General features: G+C 41.4%; 3 protein-coding genes across 8 annotated transcripts in view; 1 reads left to right on the forward strand and 2 right to left on the reverse strand.

The window, feature by feature from the left end:
• Positions 1–8,883, forward strand: part of LOC119144092 — a 37,922-nt gene extending 29,039 nt beyond the window's left edge. For 2 of the 3 annotated variants that reach the window (XM_037378998.1, XM_037379000.1), the window contains 3 exons: positions 583–688; positions 1,135–2,043; positions 2,747–3,809. In XM_037378998.1, coding sequence (XP_037234895.1) covers positions 583–688; positions 1,135–2,043; positions 2,747–2,802 — 1,071 coding nt within the window. In that variant the 3' untranslated portion in view covers positions 2,803–3,809. Of the gene's footprint in view, positions 1–582; positions 689–1,134; positions 2,044–2,746; positions 3,810–8,390 lie in introns of those variants that run through there. The other variant, XM_037378999.1, reaches the window with a different exon arrangement.
• On the reverse strand, positions 8,602–18,220 carry PDCD6 (programmed cell death 6). Of its 4 annotated transcripts, none has more exons than XM_037379001.1 (6): positions 18,003–18,220; positions 15,221–15,282; positions 11,885–11,929; positions 10,695–10,847; positions 9,915–10,024; positions 8,602–9,145 (listed from the first exon to the last, which is right to left on the reverse strand). In XM_037379001.1, exons 1-6 carry the CDS (start codon positions 18,086–18,088, stop codon positions 9,047–9,049), a joined length of 555 nt encoding a protein of 184 aa, XP_037234898.1. In that variant the 5' UTR covers positions 18,089–18,220; the 3' UTR covers positions 8,602–9,046. The 4 variants fall into 4 exon arrangements, with proteins under 4 accessions (XP_037234898.1, XP_037234902.1, XP_037234901.1 ...); XM_037379005.1 differs by having other exon boundaries at positions 10,689–10,847; XM_037379004.1 differs by lacking the exon at positions 18,003–18,220 and adding an exon at positions 17,576–17,596 and having other exon boundaries at positions 10,689–10,847.
• Positions 18,221–19,271: 1,051 nt separating this feature from the next.
• EXOC3 (exocyst complex component 3) overlaps positions 19,272–23,521 on the reverse strand; it is a 28,565-nt gene continuing 24,315 nt past the window's right edge. Inside the window, exons 11-13 of the mRNA XM_037380437.1 lie at positions 22,025–22,186; positions 20,679–20,806; positions 19,272–20,239 (exon numbers count right to left, since the gene is read on the reverse strand). Of these exons, the coding sequence (XP_037236334.1) occupies positions 20,068–20,239; positions 20,679–20,806; positions 22,025–22,186 (462 nt within the window). The 3' untranslated portion in view covers positions 19,272–20,067. The remainder of the gene's footprint in view (positions 20,240–20,678; positions 20,807–22,024; positions 22,187–23,521) is intronic.

The following is a 23,521-nucleotide window of genomic DNA, read 5'->3' on the forward strand; positions in this document are numbered from 1 at the left end:
TTCAGTCTGATTTTTCAGACTTGATATTTCATACTTTTTTTTTTTTTAGGCATTAGTAATATATTCCATGTCAGCTGAGCTATAGTAACTGTCTTTGTGCAAATGTCACAACCACCAGTTTTTTGAGAGATACACTTTAAAAAACTTCATGTATTTGAATATAATACAGTTCTTGTGAGCTAGTTAAAAATCATTGCCACAGATTGATCTCAGGCAGTAGCTGAGCCTTCCATTCTGCATTCCCCAGCTAGAGACAGGATTTGCATATGTTCCAGTTTTATTTTGTAGCCAGGTGATGTTGAGGGATATGGGGCAATAAAGTGAAGAAATTTGAAACAGGTGATGTTGTCTTCCCCAGACACCTCATCCTACTCTAAGACACATACCTCTTCCAAACAATAGTTTTGAAAATTGTGGTTTAATGTGGTAATTGTGAACAACAGAACAACACGTCATTCATACAGAGTTTGCTGTCACCTAGAGTTGTACTCTGCTAACTTTCCATGGGCAGCTTGCTATTTTTTTTTAAATGCTCAAGGTCTGAGTTTAAAAACAGACATTCTGACCTTTTGCTTTACCCAGGTTAATTATACTAACAGTCTGAGGCCACTGATGTCAATATCTCAAGATGAATTTCCAGGAAAGAAAAGCATCCCAAAACACTATAAGCCATATGGAAAATCCAAAGGTAATTTAGATATTTTGCTCTGCTAGTTTAAGTCTTCTCTAAACACTGAACAGATTGCAAAAATTTACCAAAAATTACGAAAGCCAGCCATAGTGCTTCTTTGCTAGAGTACTGCATGTCTTTCTCTGCTGTCTGTCAGTTCAGAATATCCTTTTCTGATGCGTTAATGACTTCAACCTTCACTGTCTAAGAACACTTCTTTCTCTCTAAATGGTATTACAGCAGTAAAGGTGATTGGAAATCCAAGTGGTAACCTCTCCTAACCTATTTAACATCAGGATTTTTGGGTAAAATGGTGCTGGACTCAGGTAGGACATAAACGCAGGAAATGGGAAAAGAACAGGAAAAGAACACTTGATAAAACCTCTAAATAGTTGTGTTTTCAGTTGATATTTTAATATTTTGCTAACTTGTAGTGCCCTGTATTCATTTATTTATTTATTCAGGAAATTCTAACTGGAATCAAGGTATTTTGTCTCATTATGAAGAGTGTTCTGCAGATGCTTCTTTTGCTCCTGCTAACTCATACAGTTACCAAACAGATGATGGACCATCTTCCTATCATCTGAGATCTAATGACTTTGCAATGATGTCTGCACTCAGGGACTCTTTTGCTTGTCAGACTGGAAGTCCTGCCAGTGGTATCAGTGAATGGCTGAGACAGTTCAGCCGATCTGCTTCTGGCAGCAATTCAGCTGGTGGGCCCTCTTCCTATGAGGCCAGTCCAGTGAGTGAGTACCCAGCAGAATATATGTCCAGTGATGTGCGAGGAAGTAAGATCCCTGATAACAGAATCTCATATGGCAAGAAAAGTACAAAATGGAGGAACCGACAAGCATGTACAAAAGCAAGGAGTGTAAGTGATGAAGGATTACCTTATCCCAATTCTTCTGCCTCATATCCTTCATTTGGAAGATATTCCACAAACTATTCTTTGCAAAGCTATTCCTCTTACGAGAATGATGAGTCTGTGAGTACTTGTACATCTTCTGCAAATTCTGCTATTTCGGGAAGAGGTGGCACCAGGTGGAACCAGGAGTCTAGGTGGAACGAGGACTCTAGGTGGAACCAGGAGTCTAGGTGGAACCAGGAGAGTAGATGGAACCAGGAGACTAGGTGTCAAGGATTCGAGCATCAGAAGTCAGGCTACAAGACTGATTGGAGTTCGCATCGGTACTCATTTTCTGGCAGTGGTTCATACAGAGATTACCAGCAATTCAGAAGCTCAGATAAGATGTTTGATGAAGATGCTGTTGGTCTTGCTCCCAACATTTTGAATACACTACAAGGAAATGATATACCTACAATGACCAGGATGCTCAAACAGTTGGCTCCATGTTATCCAGCACTTCAAAGTAAGATGGTGATTAGTTCTCACGTAAAATGAGTTACATCGACATAGTTGCTTTAATATAAGCAGGAGATGGTGTGTTGCAGAGATAGTATGCTCCATTCAGAGGAGTTGAGTTCATTTTGCTCAACATCTGTATCAGCTGAACAAGCCTCTCTGAGGAGACTTTGTCTCTTGACAACTAAATAGAGCTGTGGGTGGGAGGAAATCTTGATAGCACAAAAATTTCCTCAATTGAAAGGTTTGTCTTAGCTCATCTTGCTGACTAGCATCTTATATCATAGTCAGAGTTCATACTGTTGGGGTGGCAACTATGGGAAGGGAATGTATTTGCATAAAGAAAAAAATATTGGAATCCATGCAGAACCAAATTTGGATGGCATTATAATAGATAAAATACTCCAAATAGATCAAACATATTGGAATAACAAGAGAAATGTTATCAAAGAGTTGGTTTGTATGTGACATCTTCAAAATAAAAGATTCTCCTTTGGAAATAGATTGTAAGAGGAATTTAAAGGAAGGTGAGCATATGCTACTGTATAGCTCTTGTTGAGCTTTGGACAAATGTGAAACTATGCTTATGGTACCAGAATTAGTTAATTAGGTAGATAGTTAATAGTATCATTTTAACATTCTCTCTGCTGTATTGTGTGAAATAACATGAAATAGAAGTAACTTTAAACGTTTTTATCTCCCCTTTCTAGAACTAAATATTCAGACATTAGTCAATGTGCTAGTAGAAACTAGAGGAAAAGATTAAGGAGCAACAACAGCTGAACTGGAAACAGATGAACAGATTCGAGAACCTCCATCTCTTGGCTTTCAGGAAAGAGGCTGCGTTTAATTCTGTGTTTGACTGGTTTTGGAAGGGGAAAGGGAGGTAGGGTTTAATTTTTTAACATGTGAGATATAGCTGGAACACAAACTTGCACATAATGGAGATGAACGTACTATTTTGTTTAGGCTTTTTTAATGTATTTGTTATATCTTAGTATATTACAGAAAAAAATCTTTTGTTATTTTTTGAAAATATGTTAAAGTTATTCTGTCAGCAAAAAGTTAATAACCCTTTTAACACCCTTCCCAACTCAGAAAACAGGAAACGTTTACTTTTATGTTATCTACTTAGGGAGAATATTCACTGAAAATACAGATCCGTTGTATGAAAATACAAGTTTACTTTTCACACAAATGTAAGGCCAGTTCAGTTAATTTGAGGCTTTATAATTAGCATATTTTTAGAAATGGGTTCACTACATTTCTGTTTAGACAAAGAAAGGAGAATGTCACAGCAAAGGTATTCTCTGTCTTAATGTGATGCTATATGAGGAAAATGTAATCTGTTCTAGGGGGTTGGTACATAATGAGGCTTATTTCATTTTGGCAGCGTAAAAAGAGACATGAAATATATGCAGTTTTTTTATCATGTTGTTCAGAATGAAATGGTTATAAATCAACTTAAAAACTCATTGATGGATTGATCCATACTAAAATAAAAATTTTCGGTTCTTTCTACTGGCAAAAGCGCACTAAGAAATAGTAGAACCTATAAGGCAATCAGATAAAATAATAGGGAAAAATAAATCATTAGATGTCTGTGTTACATAATCAAATCTAGCTTACATGGAGCTAAAGAAAAGAAGTGAGATTGTTTATTCCACAGTGTCCATTTTCCTTTCCACTGCTGGGTTGTGGGCTATTATTTTTCTCATTCATATCTGAAATATTTCTCTGTCTTTGTGCATTAAATACTTGTGCTAAACCAGGGTTAGTCTTCATGAGTTGTCATAATATCTTTTTGCATTCACTAAAATAACTTTTTGGATCTTGTCTTGTAAATGTCAACAAAAAGGCAACAAAGTAATCTATTACAGATCATACAAACTAGATTTCCTAAAGTTATCCTTCTGTAATTGTTTTACTTGTGCATCAGAGAAGATCCACTTCCCTTTTTCAGTCTTGTTCACTACTTACTTTTCTCCTTCTCATACTTACTAAAGGGTTTAAGTAGTTTCTAATGGCATGCACTTAGTAGTTGTGCCGTGTTTATCCATTGAATTAAATAGTAAACCACCTTGCTTAAAAGGGAAAAATACTATTTTCTACCACAGGTGTCTGCCAGAGCTTTGATTTAAAACTGTAGGACAGATCAGTTGTTATCTACATGTAAAAATTATCAGAAATTATTTACATGAATGTTACTACCATAGGGTTTTTTCCACAGAAAGTGTAGTGCAACTAAAATTCTGAAACTGTAGAAAAAATGATGCTAGAAAATGTTACTGCTACAACTCTTGTCAATTCACATTCAGACCTTTTCCTCTGAGGTTGTTGCAGATCTCACTCCCTTTGGGATTTTCCTGCCATTACTGTATACCCCAGTGGCATACAGCAACTGGATGGTCCCTGCCCACATTAGATGCTCTTTCCACCTAGATGTTCCCTTCTTATTTTTTGTTCTGAGGAACAGTTCCTGTACCTGCTTGTTGTTGTGCAAGGTCCTGCACTGGAGAAACAGTTCTTGCATTTTGAAACGGAGTTGCAGTAGTGACCGAGAGAGTAAGTGCTTTTCAGCAGTGATTTGCTAAAGGTTTCCTGAGCTGTAGGTAGCATTTGGAGTCCTGTAAATGCCCACCATTTCAATTTTCATTTCTTACCAAAACTGGTAAAATTCTTGAGATGATTGTCTGTTGGTTCTTATACAGAAGCACTATCACGTAGGGAATTCTGTGTAAGCCGGTGGTGTCTTGTAACATGCACTCCAAGCCTGCCTTGTCACTTCTGTGCAATTACTGCCAGCAGCATGGTGTTCTCAGTGTCTATCGCTTGACTGAGCCAGTTTCATCTGCATCACTGCTTTCTCCTTAATTCTCTCTTTCTTCTTTCCAAAGATCTTCCTAGTTTTGGAAATTAAGGGCTTTGCTGTGTGATTTCTGTACTGATGCTGGCCTGGGGTCTGCCACTTGGCACTCCCAGGTTTGACAGATTTTGGGCTATAGCTGTCACCTCCACAACTGTTTTCAAAGACTTCTTTTTTTCAAAGCAAACATGTATAGCTGACTTACGTCAAACAAGTTGCATCTTTTTTATCACAGGGACACGTTTCTTCATGGAGTGCAATTTCGTAGAATCATAGAATGGGTTGGAAGGGACCTTCAAAGGTCATCTAGTCCAATCCACCCTGCAATGAGCAGGGCCATCTTCAGCTAGATCGGGTTGCTCAGAGCCCCATCCAGCCTGACCTTGGATGTTTCCAGGGATGGGGCATCCACAGCTTCTCTGGGCAACCTGTGCCAGTGTTTCACCACCCTGATTGTAAAAAATTTCTTACTTATATCTAGTCTAAATCTGCCCCCTTTTAGTTTAAAACTATTACCCCTTGTCCTATACCCTACAGGCCCTGCTAAAAAGTCTGTCTGTCCCCATCTTTCCTATAAGCCCACTTTAAGTACTGGAAGGCCACAATCAGGTCTCCCTGGAGCCTTCTGCAGGCTGAACAACCCAAGCTCTCTCAGCCTTCCCTCACAGGAGAGGTGTTTGATCCCTTTGATCATCTTTGTGGCCCCCCTCTGGACCTGCTCCAACAGGTCCATGTCGTTCCTGTGCTGAGGGCTCCAGAGCTGGATGCAGTGCTCCAGGTGGGGCCTCACGAGAGCAGAGGGGCAGAATCACCTCCCTTGACCTGCTGGCCGCGCTGCTTTTGATGCAGCCCGGGGTACATCTGGCTTTCTGGGCCACGAGTGTACATTGCTGGCTTATGTCCAGCTTTTCATCCACCACTACCCCTGCGATACCCACCAATTTCCTAGTATTCAAATGAAGGGCAAAAAGAAACGGACAGAAACATCTTCAGGTTGTAACTCTGCAAAGGGATCGTTTACCCCCATGACAGGAATTACGAATGCTTTTCCTTTTTTCCAGGGCTGTGCAGTGTAGGACAGTGAGCACTAAGTATTGCTGCCTCGTTTGGAGGGCGTCTGTGATGCCTTCCTTTCCTCTGTAGGGCCAGGTACTCAGACTGTTTTCTTTCACACGATCCACCTTGAGGATCTGTCTGCCCGTTGCACTTCTTTTTCTCTAGCCAACAGCTCATCCTACAGACATGACTTCTGAGAGACGGTGACTTTGGATTCTGTCTTAGTTGTTCTCATTCAGTTCAACCCTGCCACCTTTTAAGGGGGATTCAAATGACACTAGGAAAAGGAAAGCATAAATCCAGGCTTCTAGCCTTTCTGGCGCCTGACCAGCCATGTCCACAAAGGCACCAGGTAAGAAAACCTCATGGAAAAAAAAAGTAAAATGTGCCTTGAAAATCCTGGCATCCTGCCAGTTACTTCTTCAACAGGTTAGCACAAGCTGAGACCTCCTGTTGCTTCTGTTTTCCTGCATTGCCCGATTTCCTCGAATCAACTTCTGGCTACTTCTTACCCCCAGGAAACCCCTTTGCCTTATGTTGTGCCCATGCAGTATAGAACCGGGCCAGAACGAGTCCTCTGCTTGTTCGGGTTCCTCTAGACTCTGGTCCTTCTTCAAGAACAGACCTTCACAAAGTAGGCGTTGATAGCCTGCAGAGCAGCATCTTTAAATGCACTAATACAGCTACACCACAAGCTCTGGCACCGAGGCGAGAGTTCTGAGGCTGCACCAGAGCCTTTTGAACCAATTTCACATTTCCTTAAAAAGCCACTGATAAAAATCCAGACTAGAACATGCTTTGGGGGGTAAATGGTCTGCTTTCCAGTCAGTTTGCTGGTCTGTGGTGTCCCTGCTTTCACACCTTCAGAAGCATCCGTTTCCCACTGAGACAAGAGCCGTTCCAGTCCGGAGCCACTTTGGTGGTTTTCTGCAGCAGCACGGCTCCTTCAGAAAGTGCTGGCGCTCCTTGTTCTGCGCCAAAGGCTGAAGCATAACAGGGTTGGCTGGAAAAGGAGACATCTTCACAGGAGACAACTCGGGAAGTCTCTCAGGTTCCAGCTTTTTTAGTTTTGTACTGTGGACCTATTAATGATCCTCAAAACGCTTCCCAGAATTACTAGATTTCATTTGGGTGGGTGTATGTATGCCCCAAAGGGACAGATCCCTTAGTGGGAACGGAATGGGGAAGCTCTTTCGAATGGGACCATTTAATGGAGAAGCTCTTTTGAGCTCAGAACTTTGGGGCTGCTCTTTTCTTTTTTGTTTCTGAAGGGAACACACACAGTGACTGCCTCAGCCTCCTGGGGAGGTCAGGTTCAAGCAGTTAACTGTTGGAAGTCTTTCTCCCTGGTCTTAAACGTAAGTCATTTACCATTCACTCAAGACTGTTGGATGAGGTGCTCTCTGACGTGGGTCATTATTCCTGCTCCCCCACCTCACCCAGAAACAATCTTTCCCTTTGGGTGATGATGCCCGAAGGGGTTTGGGAGAGCTCCTTGTCTCTGCGTGCTTATGCTAGGGAGAGCGTTGGTCTCTGCCGAGCTATTTCCCACCAGAAAAGTGTTTAGAAAATGTTGCTGCACTGTCACCCAGGGTCTTTTTGATTATCACGTGACAACCAATAGCAGCTTCTCTGCATGACAGATGTTTTATAACTGCACAGTTGCCACTTGGCTTTCTTCACCCTGACACCAACACTACTCTGGCTCAAACCCTTGGGAATAACATGGTAACATTGATTTTTTTTTGATTTTTTTTTTTAAGGTAGGATGTCTTTCTGTGTGTGGACCCAAACCCTCTCTCATCCCTTTGAATGTCTGCTTGATATGACTGACGGCATCAGTGTACATCTAGGTGCTCCCACCAATGGCAGCTTACCTGGCTGCGGCTGTACGTAATTATGAAAGTTGAAGCAAAAGGGCACGTGTGCACTGCCCGCATGCAGGGGGCTGAGGATGGGCGAGAACTTAGGGATAAATTGCTAGTTTAAGAAAAAGTCTTCAGATAAAAGCTAGAAGCCCTCACCTGTAAACCTATCTTGGAGAGTAGCAGTTACAGGTAAGTAATATTGCTGCTTGAGTGTTTCCAAGTGCTTTGGATAGGGCTGGTGTAACATTTTCTTAGAGCAACCAAAGAGAACTTGTTAACTTCCCTTTGCTTCCTCCACGTTGCTTCCTCAGAGTTACTGCAGGAGATGGTGTGTGACAAGAATCGGTTGTAACTTTTTTTGCTTCGGTTTTTCCACCGTGTCCTTCACCCACTGTGAACGGTGAGAGGGAGGGTAAGGTTATCAGAATGTGTGACTGTCAGTTCAAGGCCGCTTCAGATAAGTGCTTCAGCACAAAGCGGAAGACTGTTGGTGTTAAATGAGCCCGCTAAGCAGAGGAAACTAGAGTAGTTCCAGAGTAGTTAGATGTAGTTTATTTTTTGTAGGTAACTCATTGAGGAGGATGCAGTATTGGACACAGATGTGAAGAAGCTGTGCTTGAAGATGTCCCAAGGATACCCTGAAAGGAGGAGGCAGCTAGAAAAAAAAATAAAGGAAGGAGAAAAGGCCGGGGGAGGGACCCCTGAACTGTAGAAAACTAGAATACAGAAATACCTCCCCCTTAAAAAAGTACAAAACTGAAGTAGACTATAAAAGTTGATATAATATTTTTACTTAATTTTCAATTCTGTATTAAAAATTAATACATTAAACTCTTATAAAAGTAAGGCACATGCAAAACATGTTGTGCAACTTCTGACTTTCAACTCTCTTACAGACTAACAAGCATTATTTTAATTTGGCAATTCTAAAGAGTCATTTTTCCCCGTGCAGGATATGTGGAAGAAGGTTAATTTGACATTGCACCACTTAAATGTAGATTCTGTGCTTTCTGTGCTACAGTAAGCAGAGATGGTCATATGGTACAGTAATACAAAATAAAACCCAACTCAAGTGCAGATGCTGAAGGTGATGACCAACATACAAAATTTAAGAATGTGACGTTATATCCATTATAGTACATCGATAATCTTATTCAGGAGAGGATAATTTGGCAACTCCAGTCTGTGTAATGCCAGTGTGCAGTTCCTAGTTATCAGTGTCATACGATGCTGAAGACCATGGAAAGATACTGCTCATAGGACACCTGAATCCAGCCATCTTGATCAGTATCGTATCGTCGGAACACATCAGTCAGTCTCTGAAAAAAGAGGACAAAACCCACCCATTTTTGTACATGGGGAAAGTTCAGACTGCCACGTATTCTGCTTGCCAGTTGGGCTTCTACAGCCTTCTCGACACGTTCTGTTCATCTCTGTAGAGACGTTACAATCTCACGCGTACAGAGGTAGCTCTTTGCCACATCTCATGCCTGAGCTGTGTAGCAGATGTGATTTTAAAACCACCTCATGATACAATACCTAAGGCCTAAAACCTAACCTAAGTTATATATATATTCACACATGTGTTTCTGTTACTGAAAGTTTTTGTTGTTTGAAATGTCTTTTACTACTATTGCCCTGCAAGACGAGCAGTGATGAAAGGCTGGACAGTTCAGCTGCTAGGTCAAATTCTGTTCAAGGCTCTGACTAAAAGGAGAGAGATACAAAAACCTCACAACTCAGATTATGAGAATTATGGGCACATGAGACATGATACACTCCAGTTTTAACACACTCAAGATCCAGAGGAAGTGTGTGTGTTAACTAATTGAAATAGCATTGTGTTTTCCTTTTAAAACACTATTTTATATTTTTTGCACACCCCCCCATCAGATTTTGTTACAATGCGAATAGGTAACTGGTGAAGACCAATACATGAAGATGTTTCTACTGCCTCTCGTATGCTTTATTTAATGGCTTATCATAAATAAAAGCAAGTTCTAGACCCAATATTATAGTTAAAATGAGAACCATAAAAGCTTAAGGTGTTTTTTTTAAATTGACATTAAAGCGTATCTCCTTTCTTACCTGTAAAACAACACAGCACTGAATAAAGTCATCAAAAGCAACTTGTCCTCTTCCTTGTCTGTCAAATTTCCGAATAAGGATATCGTAGAATTGGTCAGACAGTCGGTAACCTTGGAAAGAGAGAAATGCCTTAAAAGGTTTCAATTACCACAGTCCCATAGAAGTATTAAACTGTTCAGCAGGTATGTATAACAAAGCCAGAAAACAGTAAGGCATAACGAAAGTTTTGTGGGTTTTTTCCTAAATATCTGTATGTTAAATTGAAATGCATGCAAAAACCCCCATACTTAATAATATTACACACAGAGTCACAGTAAACATAATCACCAATTACTGAGAGAATGGTTTAGGGCTGCAGCTCAAGTTTTTGTAAGTGAAGTCAAGTGAATGAGAGTTCTTTTGCCATCAGAATGCTACTGTGGCATAGACAGCTGGCATCATTTTCCAAAGTGGCACGCTGTATCGAGGATCTTGTAAATTCAGACATTTACCTGAAGTATTGGTAACACCCTCAGCAGCTAACAGAGGAGCCTGAAACTAGATGTGTCAGTACACGTGTGGAATGTTCTCTTTCATTAAAGGGAATAGCTTCCAAAAAAAGGAGTGCTTGTGACATGGCCATCTTTAAATAAAAGGTAGCTTATAACCTAAAAGGATGATTACATTTCACCTGTCTCATTTTTAGTCACATTTGTCAGAGCAGTACAGCCCTAACAGTAAGAAGGTCATTTGATGACAACACAATCATAAGAACTGCAATTACAAATGAATTACCAAAACCTGTTAGTGCCTGCTTTAGTTCATTTTTGTCAATCATTCCAGAATTGTCTCTGTCATACGTTCGAAAGACATTCTGCCAGTCTGAGATGTACTTCCAGACTCCTGTGAATTCATTGAAGTTCACGCCACCTTTGTTTTCTCTGTCAAACATGCCTGAAATAAAAAATAAGAAACACATATAAAACCACTCCCCAGTGAGATCTGTTAGTATTTTAAAAAGGCAGCAAGAGTGCTCTGTGGCAGGTATTGAAGACACAAAAGAAACTGCTAAAATACAAGTGGTATTTTGGAAAGTTTTGCCAAAACAAAAAAAACCAACCCCAAAACAAACGAGTAGTCACCCACCGAACGAGGAAAAGATAAAGCAAGAGAAAAAAGAGGACCAGAATGAATCTCAGAATGTTTATTTTTCCTGGGTTTTCATTTCCAGTTTCAAAATATTTATGGCTCAATTGATCATCTGGGGACAAAAAGGATAGGGGGGACGGGTCGTTCTTTTCTAAGGACACATGAAAAAGTCTTATGTCTGTTGACTGGCAAAAGTGCTGGCACATTCATCTGCGTTTGACTTACTGATACATCTTTATACAAAAAGCATCTCACACAGCGATGGAACTCACACTGCTGCTGAATACTTATTAAAAACAAAGCAAAAGATTTAGTCCTTGGATTCACAATCTGTGATAGGAAAGATTTTTGTGCTTGGAATTTTTAACCTTCTGTTCTACCACCATCATCCCCCACATTATATATATATAACACATAAAATAAATGCCACATTACTGGTAATTATTTTAGAACATTAAAGAATTCAAACATTGTAAAATTTCTGTTTGTTTTTTTTGGATAGAACATATGATTAAAATGCAAGACAAACTAGTTACAAAGACAAGCTACAGAAAATCTTTTTAGAATATTTAAGCTGGTAATTTCCAAATGCATAAATTACATTTATTATCTATTCAGTTGTACAGTAACATTCTCTCAGGCTACTTCGACAAGTGCATGTGTGTGCACACAAAGGGCATTCCTGTATTACTGAAAAGGGAAAATATGAAAGTTACTACTGCTGGGTTGTCTGGAGAGAAAAAAAAAGAAATCCATAGTGCACCAACTGATAGCCTCCTCAATCACATGAACCCATCACAAAACAGCATCTTGACTACTTCACATCACAAAACTATACTCACCGAGAATCGACCTGACTGTCGCTGGATTAAATGGAGTCCATGTGCCTGAAACAGAAAGAATTACTTAGTTTCTCAATACTAAGAAACATTTAAAAAAAAATGCAACCTACAAAAAATCAATCAAAAAATCAGTTAAGAACTTAAAACAGAGAATACAGAGGTAGATGACATGGAGCCAGCATATTACAAAATAATGCTGCTTTGAAGTAGCCATGTTCTTGACCATTCAGAGATCTCTTCAGACCAATGTTTTACAGTTACTACACAGAAACCAACATTTTTCAGGCTGCACTGAAAAACACACCCAAACTCCAAACCCTGGAAGAACTAAGAAGTACTTTTTCATCCCAGGTAGTCAGGAGGTTTTGGATAAAAGGCAAGATCAAAACTGAAATCCCATTTTTTTCTACTGATGGGAGCAGAAGAGTTGTAAGTTATAACTCAAACAAGGTCTCTTATCTGTTCCTCAGTCAAAATCCATCCACTTCTTTCCTGTTTTACAGGTGGATTACTGCAGGGCATTTAGGTTCTGACAGAAGTGAAAAGAAAAGGTTCTATCGTGGCATAACCACACAGCACAATTTAGGGTTGTTTAGTATAAATCCCACGTCCACTGCTAAATCAGTGAAGTGTTAGGTTAATATTTTCAGAGCAAGAACTGTTACTGCTTAAAGGGCCTGAGCAGCAATCATCTGAAGAGGAGCTTTGTACTTCTCTGAATATTTAGAGGCTAGCCACTTCGGAAGAGTTTTCACTAGCTTGGGAGCATTCCCGTGCTAGAAAGCACTAAGCTTTAAATTAAGACAAATACTGAGCCTCATCTAGAGTTTCACCATCAATTCTCTAGAGCCTGTGAAGGAACCAGGAGGACCAAGAAGCATGTATTTAATTAGCTGTGCTTGAGCGCAGGGACCACAAAGGAACCAGTAAGACCAGGGGTACTGTAGGGGCATTTGCAATGATGCAGTTACCTGACCACAAACACCAAACAGCAAGGCTGCGCACAAACACCAAATAGCAAGGCTGCGCTGGTATTGAGCAGGCTTTGTGAAGGCATGGCTGCTCTGCTGCATCGAGCTGCAGCGGTGTAAGTAGTGCTTATACCAGCACTCAGTTTCTCCCACAGGAGGGAAACTCTATCAGTATTACGTCTACAGATGGAGCAATGGGGAGAAACCCTGTATCGTAGTCAGGCTGTATGACTATTTGCACATAAAGAAAACAAACAGAAACTTAAGAGTAAAAATGGCTTTGAAAATGCTTAAGCAGTATTTTAGGCAGAATACCAGTAGTGTAGAGTTGTAAGTATCCCTACAAAAATAAAAAACAATGGAATCATTGATAGGGTGCCGGCATTTATTTAACTCTGAACAGAATAGAGGAAAAAGTGAAAACAACAGTTTGAAAGTTAACTTATTTTGTGTTGAAATTTTCAAGAGACTCATACAGACATCACAGAGTGAAATCAAAGCAACTCCAGTGCTGAAGAACCATACTGATTTCAGCCTGTTCCAATAAACAGTGAAAGGCTGTTCCCTCCTCCTCCCCTGACTCAGTTATTAACTTTACATGGCAGCACAGACAAAAAGCAAGAAGGAAGCGTAGGATTTTATTGTGCAAACTGCCATACAAAGTGATGATCAGTCTCTCTCAGGTAAGTATACTGTTATTTGCATAAACTTGACATGTTGAAAAGCTGAATGTCAAAACCACATTAAACTTCAAATTTTAATGAGTACTACACAGACTTTTTTTAATGTTTTAGAAATAAACACGTAACATTCCTTTAGGCTATGTCAGATTGCAGGAAAGCTACACACAACCATCCGTTAGAGGATGTATTTTGAAAGGAACAGTGAATTGTTAGCGACTTTGGTGTACAAGATCTAGAATCTCTTGGAATGAAGGAAGCTTACAGTTCTGTAAATATTTTGTCTAATAGGCAATTCACTTGGTGGGGATCCTTCATAATTGCAAAGCACTGAAACTGCTAATGTACACTGTAAATAAGGAAAGGGAAGAGTTCAGATAGCCATCACTGCTTATTCAATCAGATGACAAGATATTTAAAAATATATGAAATTTAAAATGGCAGGTAAAGCCAGGTTCCCACAGTTATAAACAGCACTGTAATCTTAAGTGAAACGAGTGACTTCATCAATTTAACTTAGCTTTTGCTGAAGTTTTTATTCAAAATAGTATTTTAGTTATGGATCAGGTCCAGCAGCTACAATATACTGCTTTTAATTTATCACGTATGTTATTAAACAAATACTCTAGTAAATCCAGTTTAGTTACAAGACCACAATTTTACTAAATAGAATCATCCAAATTTATTTCAAGTCAGGTAATTGGTGACAAAAAGGAGCCTTTTAGTCTGTGTGCACTGCAGCTCACACCACCAGTTTAAGCCCTTCTCAGTCACGAAACACAGGAAGGATGAAGTAATGAAACCTTGGGAGAAGGGGAACTTAATATGGACTCAAAGGTACACAAACCGCTTCAACATGCACTTCTCCAGATTTCTAAGTGGAAAAAAACCAAACCCCACAAAGTACAACCCTACCCACCCTAAGTCATCAGAGGCAAGTAAAAATAGGCTACAGAAAAAAGTTTTCATTTTTTATTTTGCTTCAGTAAGTTATTTGACCATATCCTGGTTACTCTAAGAATTATGACAGGGAATGACAGACTACTAGAAAATTTTAATACTAGATCTAGAGTGCACCTTTCTACTTTGTTAGGAAAAAACCCCAAACATGCCTCATTTAGGAAAAAAAAAAAAAGTAGTAAAAATTACCATCTTCAATTCCTGCACCATACTGTATGAAAAGACTTTATGTGCAGTAAAAAGGCTGGTTGTAAACAGCTGATCTTTGTCCAGGTTATACACTCATCCTGGTTAAAAAACAAAGGTTCAGTAGTGATGAGAGAGGAATATATAAATCACTATTTATGTTTTCTAGGAAGCAGAGCTGGGAAAAAATAAGGGGATGTGCATGCATTCATTCCCCAGAATACATACCAGTAATGTTTACAATAGGTACTCAGTTTATAATGCATTATTACTAACACACACCAAACCCAGAAAACTTCCCTTGAAATAAAACGAACAAAAAACCCTCAATAAAATAAATTCAGGAGAATTGTCCATTTTTTTTCCTCCCCTTCAGCCTTTTGCTGTAGAATAAACAGTATTAATCAGTAGTAGGAACATTGGTCCACCTTCCCCCTCTGCCCCCCCAAGTCAGAGTTATGGCATCAATTGGACAGTCTCACATGAAATTTAACATTACGTTTACACTGAACTACCTCACTGCTCATTTACAGACTTACCATTTGATAATGCCTGCTGAAGTTCATTATCAGATATTATTCCACTCCGATCTTTATCAACCCTGTGTGGGGGGAAAAAAGGCAGCAAGGTTTAAATGGCTGAAATTAACCAGTTCCACTTACAGAAGACTTCAACATTCTGGTTCTTACTCACCAGGTAAGATTAATCTTTTCCTGAAAGTCATTAATTGCATTTTACTTGGTAAATCATTCACCGTTACTGCAAAATTAAATGCTTCATTCAAACTGATGAAACATTCTGAAAAATGGTAAAAGCTACAAAGAAAACTACAAGACTGACTTATGAGCGAAGAGATACACACCGATGATAAAACAGTTTGGGCATACTCCACACAAGAAAGTATTTATTTGTTTTTAAAAGAACTGCAGAGCACACTATGGCAGTTAAATCCATGAAATGCCTAATGTCACAATAGTTTTGGCTCCCAAACTGGAGCCCCAAGTTCCATACCCAATTTCTCTCAGCAAGGTGTCAGCAAAGGAGAGAAAGCCACTAATGTAACCAGTGCAATGTACTGAAAGAATGGACTGCAGGGCCTTGAGCCACTTCAAAGGGGTTCAAAAAGGGAAAAAGCGCAGGCAGGTGTCAGCTTCCATGGAGCCTTCACAGTCCATTGTCTTAGCGAATGGAGTTCTATCCCAAATTCAATAACCTATGTAATTTCTGCCCAAATAAAGCAGGATCATGCCTTCTTTAGAAGGACACCTGAAAGTGGTGGGGACTTCGCTTTATACAAGGACCTTCCCCTTGACACTGGCAGTTTTTATTTCCCCTCAGTTACTACCATTCAAAGCACAGTCCTGCTCAGCTGATCCCTCTGCAGAAGCTGGTTTTTTTCCCTTAGCCCTTGTGGTCTTTTTCTAAACCTTTTCAGTTCATTCTACAGGATTCCTTCCCCATCTCAAAAGTTACATTAACCACATACATTCAAATCGCAAGCATAAGCTGCATAGATTATAATAACAAAAAGATATTCCCCTTTTCTATTCTCTACTTCTTTTCTAGGTATTCCAAACATATTTTTTTTACCTCTTATGAGCTGCTGCTAAGTGCTACATTGATATTTCCATTAAAATGTTATGACCTAGTTATCTTTCTCCTGAGCATTATCAGTCAGCTTAGAGAACATTCATTTTATACACAAAATGATGCGAAGTTAAAGTGGGTCTTCCTTGCAAACATCAGGTATTTGCTCTAAATTTCATCTGACCATCATACAGCGATCATGATCTGGCCACGACAGCGTGATATGACCTGGTCACTCTGCACTGTAAGGTGCTCCTGCAAGTCCTCATAGGCCTCACTTACTGCACGAATCAGTTAGCGTAACCAGCAAACTTCATCTGACCATCTACCCTCTTCTCCCCCAGTTGCTCCTGAACGTTATTGAATAAAGATCCCAGAACAGCTCCATCTGTCAGTATGGCAGATGGCCCTGCACTCGAGTCAGCTCTTTATCCACCAAAGGACCCTCCCTTTCATGCTACGTATAGTGGATTCCTTTAAAGACCTTTGATACTTTTGTATATTTAGAGTCTCCTTGGAAACTATACAGATTATATTAATTGCACCAGTTCTAGCCGTCATATCCATACCCAATCCTTATCAAACACATTTCAGGATTTACACAGTAGTCTGCCAGAAAGAAGTACTTCCAACAAAAGCCATGCAACTCCCCTGACTAGCTACATCATTTAAAATGGTTTCCACTGGTTTGCCTGGTGAAGAAGTCAGATAGCTGATCCGTTTCTTTCTGCACCCTTTAAAAAGGAAATGGCATCACGCCTGCCTCCTCCAAGTTCTCAGATGGAGCGGTTTTACAGAAGGGTGGGTAGGTAAGCTGCCACATTCCTGAGTCACTCCTGAGTTACTAAGTAAATACTAGCCAATTTTAGCAAATTATTACCGTTTGTCTACTTAACCTCTTCTTGCTGTCACTTAAGTTAGGTCCTCTGACACATCTCCTATAAAAATGGACCCAACATAGGAACCTCCCCAGTTTCCTCGACATGACGCAACGGGGAAAAACTCCTTTAGCTTCTTTACTACTACGGTCTTGACAGCACGTTTTGTAACATGGGCCTGCTAATCTCCTTGCAGGTTCCTGCTCCGGATGTATTCAAGAGAATATTTGTTGGTAGCGTTTAAGTTTTCCATTAAGCATTTATCAGATTCCGTTTCACAAGCCTTCCTGTACTGCTACCTTAATCCTCCAAGGCTTTACAATCCTTTCTGGATTCTCCGGTAAAAAATGGCTTCAGCGTTTTCAAGGTTACCTTCTCGCTTCCATCAATCGCCCTCTTCCCTCGCTCTAAGATACACCCATACTTAACGCCTCCTCAGCCCTTTCTTGAGGCTTCTCCTCGGATTTGCCCTGCAGGGACGCAACCGCGAGTTCACCAGCCCCGCGAGGCCCCGAGGCAGCCGAACCCGGCGCAGGGTGCCCAGGGCCCGTGGCGGGCGGGCACCTCCCCGCGCTCGCTCCCGCCCGCTCCCACCTCCGGCAGCGGCAGCCCCGGGAGGGCGCAGCCGCCCGCCCAGCCGGACTCAGCGGCGCGGCCCGGGGACGACGAGGATCGCGGCGACGCCTCAGCGCGGCGGGCCGGGCTCGGTGCCGCGGGCAGGGGGAGCCTGGGCCCAGCAGCGCCCGGCGGGGGCGGGACCCCCCTCAGCGCCCTCCCCGCGGCCGTTAGGGCGGCACGCGACACGGATCGCCCCCGCCGGGACCCCCCGGGGCAGGGGGGAGCGCGGCGACCTCACCTCTGGAAGACGTTCCACAGAAAGGCGGGGTCGGGCAGCGCGGCGCCGCCGCCGCCGTTGGGCCTGTACTGATACCCCGCCGCCATGGCCCCGCCGCGGAGCCGCCGGGCAGCTCGAGCCTTCCTCCCCGCGCTTCCGGCACGGGCCGCCTGACGGAGCGCGGCGGTGACGCCACTGGGCCCCGCCCCGGGGAATCCCGACAGGAGCCGCTGCACCGCCCGCCCGTTGCCACGGCGACAGCTGCGGGGCGGGGCCGCTGCGGGCGGGGCGGGGCGGGGCGGGGCGGACACCCCCGTGGCTTCCCCGGGAGCTGGGCCCGCGGCGGCCGCCGAGGGTAGGGGGCTCTGCGGGCTGCGGCCCCGGGACGCCCGGCGGAGAGCGGGGCAGCGGCTGCCGGGACGGCCCCGAGTAAGGGCCCTCCGCGGGCCGCGCTGCGGCCTGCGCTTCAGCGGAGCAGGCAGAGGCGGGCGCTGGGCCCACCGTGAGGGGTTCGAACAAGGGCAGGAGCCGTCCCTGTGACCGACCCCGGGCAGGCGGGGGAGCCCGGGGCGCGCCCCGCGTTTGTCACGGAGAAGTGGCCTGAGCCTAACGGCCAGGAGGCGCAGGGTTCCTGCTGCGGAGAAAAACTACACCCCGCGAACCGGTCCCTTGAGAGACACCGAAGACCAAAAGCACAATGGACAAGAGTTCCAGGCACAGGACTTAAGCTGAAGTACCAGCCAAATTAGTATCACCACAATAATTCTTATCTAAATTCTTAGCCGAGGGCACACAACCTTTCAAAAATCCGCCTACTTCCCCTCCCCCTAACATTCCCTTTCTAGGGACCTCATAAGGTCCCGTGGGACCTGGAGTCCCCGCAGACCTTGCTAAACCTCTTGCAGTGTAAAGCTGTCGACTTGATGGTGTACTGAACCATCCTCATCCTCTGGGACACGTTCCTCCTGCCTATGAAAAAAGCCACAATCTTTCTTTGTCCAAACTGCTGACGCGGCACGCACCGCCTTTGGGTACAGGGGAGGCAGTGAGAGGCCAGAATGGCACCAGGTTTGGGCAGTCACAGGCCAAACAAGTTCCATATACAAACTCCAGAATGTTAATGAGAACAGTGTGAGCTCGTGTTTTAACAGATAATGCCTTCGTTGTGTCCTTCATCAAGTCATTTTAAATCCACAATTTTCTAGTAATATTTTATACTTATAACAGGTAATACTGAAAATTAGCTTTAAGCATTGATCTGAAAACACTGTGGAAATAAAATCCAGTATATTGCCTTTTCAGAAAACTATTAAATCCAAAGTTTATTCACACTCAAAACAAAACAAAACAGGTTTAAGTGTACTGTGAATCTATAAGGAGGCAAAGCATACATAGTTGAATGTAGCAATGGTTTAACATTTTATTGAACTGGTGGTGCTTTATGTGCTGTTTTTAGTGAATCAATGAAAAAAAAAATTGTACCTCGTGTCTTTCTTTATGCACCCTACAATCAAATTGCACAGTAGCAATTTCGTTCAGTCCCAAAGTCGGGAAACTGATTTCATAATTAAGTTTTCTGCAATAAACTATTTTACACCAAAGTAAGTACATACACAAAGTATTAACGCGAAAGTGGATTGAGGACGTTAATATATGCTCAATGCAATGCCATATAAAGACAGTTCTCAAGGAGTCTGCTTAGGTATTGTAAGCGATGTATGTTAGTATATCCAGCACTAATACAGCCCTGTTGGGTTTGGTATAAGTATCTTTACATGGCATTGCAGTGCACCGTGCAAACATATTCCACAAGAAAAAAATGTACTTGCTAACAGCAAAGATGGCTGTAAGAAATGGGTCAGTAAAAAGCCCCCTGGCCACTAGAAGCTTTGTTATTCAAACGTGACCTTTACATCCATCTTCTTTCAGAAACCTTCCCCACATCCAAGTCTTTGGAAAGAAACATGCCTAGCAAGTATCAGTGTACACTGAACTTTACTCAAAATAGCATTGCCAAATTTGCCCTCAAATATTTCAAACCTGTTGATCCCAGACCAGTAATGACACACAAACATGGAGTTGTTGGTTACTTAAGAAGTTTTGGCACAGTTAGCGTAGGAACTGAAATTTCTTTAAAAATTGGCACATAGTTTGGATTCGGTTGGCTTGGACCTTGATCCAAAGTCTCAATGATAGTTTGCTTCATATCTCTGCTGGCATCGCCTCTTACTGTCAGCAAAGCTGCAATATGGTCATCCCTGCCAAAGAAAAATGGTAAAACTGGCATTAGTGGGAAACTGCACAAGTAAGACTTTGTCAGAAGTACAATCCTTTCGCTAAGTTTCAACATGTAATTTTATTCTTAATCAGATTTCTAGTTACTCACAAGCCACTTTTCCAGTTCAATATAAAGCACTATTCTGGCTGCTCTTAGCACTCCAAAACATATTTTATCCTCCCAGAACACTGAATGGAAGTATTTTCATTATTTCTTTGCTCTACCACTGAGTAAGTACATGTACCTTCTAGTCCAGCTCAAATACTTTTTCATATTACCATTACTTCTCGTAAGTGGTACATTCTAAAATATGAAAGATATGAACACAGTCACACATCGTTTTAAAATTTGCCCAAGACTACAAGGAAACTGTGATGTCATCTTATCTGTCTTTTAACTTTGAGAGTAAAGAGAATTACCTGATATCAGGGTATTTACTGACTAAAGTTGAAACTTCCAGATAGAGCAGCGAAGGATCAGTTAGCTTGATAACCTCTGCAATGGCTTCAATGATGTCACAGAGTCCTTCAGTGTCCTCTCCAGAGCCCTGCAAGATGAAAAGTAAAAAAAAAACAAAACCAAAATCACCCAAACAAAGAACTGAATTTGCAGACATTAACAAAACAAAATATTTATGAATTGTCACCGTAAACCTCTTCCCTCTTTTCCCCATTCTTCTTTGTCCAGAGATCTACCCTCAGGATATCAGTAAAGTCATGTTTTACAATATGTTTTATTTATCCACATGGTGATGCATTCTAGTCTTTAACTTTTGCTAATTTACCAGCATAAACATCAGGAATAACTAATGTGAAAGCCCGATCTCTTCTGAAAACTGGCCCTCCATTAACTTCCTTTTAGTCACTGGGCCATGAAGGCAGCTTTCAACAACTGATCAACTGAACTATAATATCTATTTAATCTCTTGACCATTTTAGCACTTTTAGTTCTAAGTCATCTGGTCCTGCTAATCTGGTATTGTTAATTTCATTTATTCCATAACCAATGCTTTAATCTGAAACAGATCTTACACAGAATCCCACATAATAAAGGACTCGGATGCAGGAGTTGCCCCAGCATCTTCCACAGTGAGCAGAGATGAACACTGCCCCTTCCTCACCCTGCCCAGTTTTTCAGGCTTTATCTTTCTCTGCATTCTTTTTGCATTTTGTCATCTGTTGGCCCTAAGAACTTTCCAGCAGATTCCTGCTCCTTATGCAGTTAAGAAAAAAATAAAAAATTTAGTATTCCTTTTAGGCCTGTCTTGTCCATTGCTTCTCCAATACCTTTTTTGGCCTGTTTTTTATATTTCTACTGCACTCTAAATGGGATCAACATACTTATCTTGTTGATTCTAAATGAATACACTGCATGATACTTTGGCAGTAAGTAACTGCATCAGTTTGATGCAGTATTGCCCTTTCTTCCAGACAGGAAAGGCAATGTCCTATTTTTATTTTCTTAAACAAACAACTGCATTTTTCTTTCATATGAATTCAGGGTACCTACCTCTGTAAGGCCGTTAATATATTCAGCTGCAGAGAGTTGTATAAACACAAAACAGTAGAAAATGGTGCTCAGGAATTTTAGCAGCAGGCCTGTGTGTGTTCAGAAACTCGTGACTGTTGCCCTTGATATGGCATCCTCGATATTCACAAGTCACCCACCATTTTTGAGACATACAGATCTAACTCTGTCTTCCCCAAACACCTGCGGTTTATTCTAAGTTACCAGATTAACAGCATTACCCAAAGCAAATACTTACAGCTGCAAGCTTCTTAAACAGGAATCTGAACTGCTCTGCTTCTTTGATCATTCTCTCTGCACCCTCTTTTCTCTCTTCTGCATTCTTGAAAGATATACGTTTTAACATGATTGCTCTGATGTATTCCACAACTACTCTCCGATGGGCCTCAATAGTCATTGTCTGAAAGAAAAGAAACAGGTGGTGGATTATGCCAGTGGTATCTGCAAACGTAGCCATTATTTTTTGTGTTTGAACAATTATTAGGCTTCGAAATGTGTATTTCCACTTAATCACCAGTACACAGTTTTTGCTAATATTACACATTTTGAGTGGCTTTAGATTTTTCACAATGTTAACAAAATTAAAATCCGTCCTTCTCTAATGAAAAGAAGGTGCCACTTATGACAGAGAGAAACAACAACAAAACCGGTCTCACTCTAACGACATGTCTGAAATGTTTTTGAGGAGCACCAAAGACAGAGGAACATTAAATAATCTGGGTGATCTTTAGAACAGAACAATGCTAGGCCTTGCTCTTTATATCTCTGGTCAAGGAACGACCAGCCATTGCAGAGGCTTCTGCTGGAGAATTCCAGTATATTGCATTGCAAATCTTGCCTACATTATCTGTACTCTGGGTCAAGTCTGGTAAGAAGCCTGGAGAGGTAGAAGCGATCACTTTCTCAGATCTTCCTTGACTGATTCACTGATCTGCACTTGCCTTTTTACAGGAAATAGCTACTGGTGACTACATGAAACATCTGGTATTGGTGCAAGAGTAATGCTGAGGTTTGGAAGTAAAGAACAAAACAAAATCCCCAAAACCTTTACATACTTTTTCAACTCTAATGTAAGGAGGGTCCTTAAATCCCACAAGTCCTCAGGTGGGTTTTTTTCCCTCCTAAGCGTGCTGGCAAAGATACTTCTGATTAAGAAAAAGCCTGCACGAAAGGTAACCACAAACTTTTAATCGTATTTTATTCATATATATGAAGCTTTAGAAGCTTTAGTTTCAACCAACATGTTCTTCAGTCAAAGTTTTGGAGAAAAGTTTCAAGAAAGAGAGAAAACAAAAACAAGGGAAAAAAAAAGATGAGAGAAAACAACAGATTGCAAAGTATTGGAAGTTTTAGACCTCATGTAGGACACAGAAAATATGATTTCAAGTCCTGCTCTCAAGACTGTAGAGAAATACCAGAGTTTAATGGTTGTTCAGAGATGGCTTCTCTTGCATTGGTGGAATTGATGCCAATTACACAGAGGAAAATTAACTGCACAGAATAGACTGTGGGAGACTGACATGTATGCCCCATCCTACTGAAACATGAAAAACAGCTCTACTACAACTGAGAAAAAGAACTCTCAAGAAGAGCCAACAGTGCAATGATGGGACATTCACTTCGCATGCAAGGAAAATGGCAAAGCAGAATGACTGCAAGATCCAGATCTGCCTATTCCACAGCTGTGTCCTTATAGCCCACTGGGCTACAGTCTTTTTGTTCTGTTCATGTGGCT

This window comes from Falco rusticolus, chromosome 3 (assembly GCF_015220075.1).
Source record: "Falco rusticolus isolate bFalRus1 chromosome 3, bFalRus1.pri, whole genome shotgun sequence".
NCBI classification, from domain to species: Eukaryota; Metazoa; Chordata; class Aves; order Falconiformes; family Falconidae; genus Falco; species Falco rusticolus.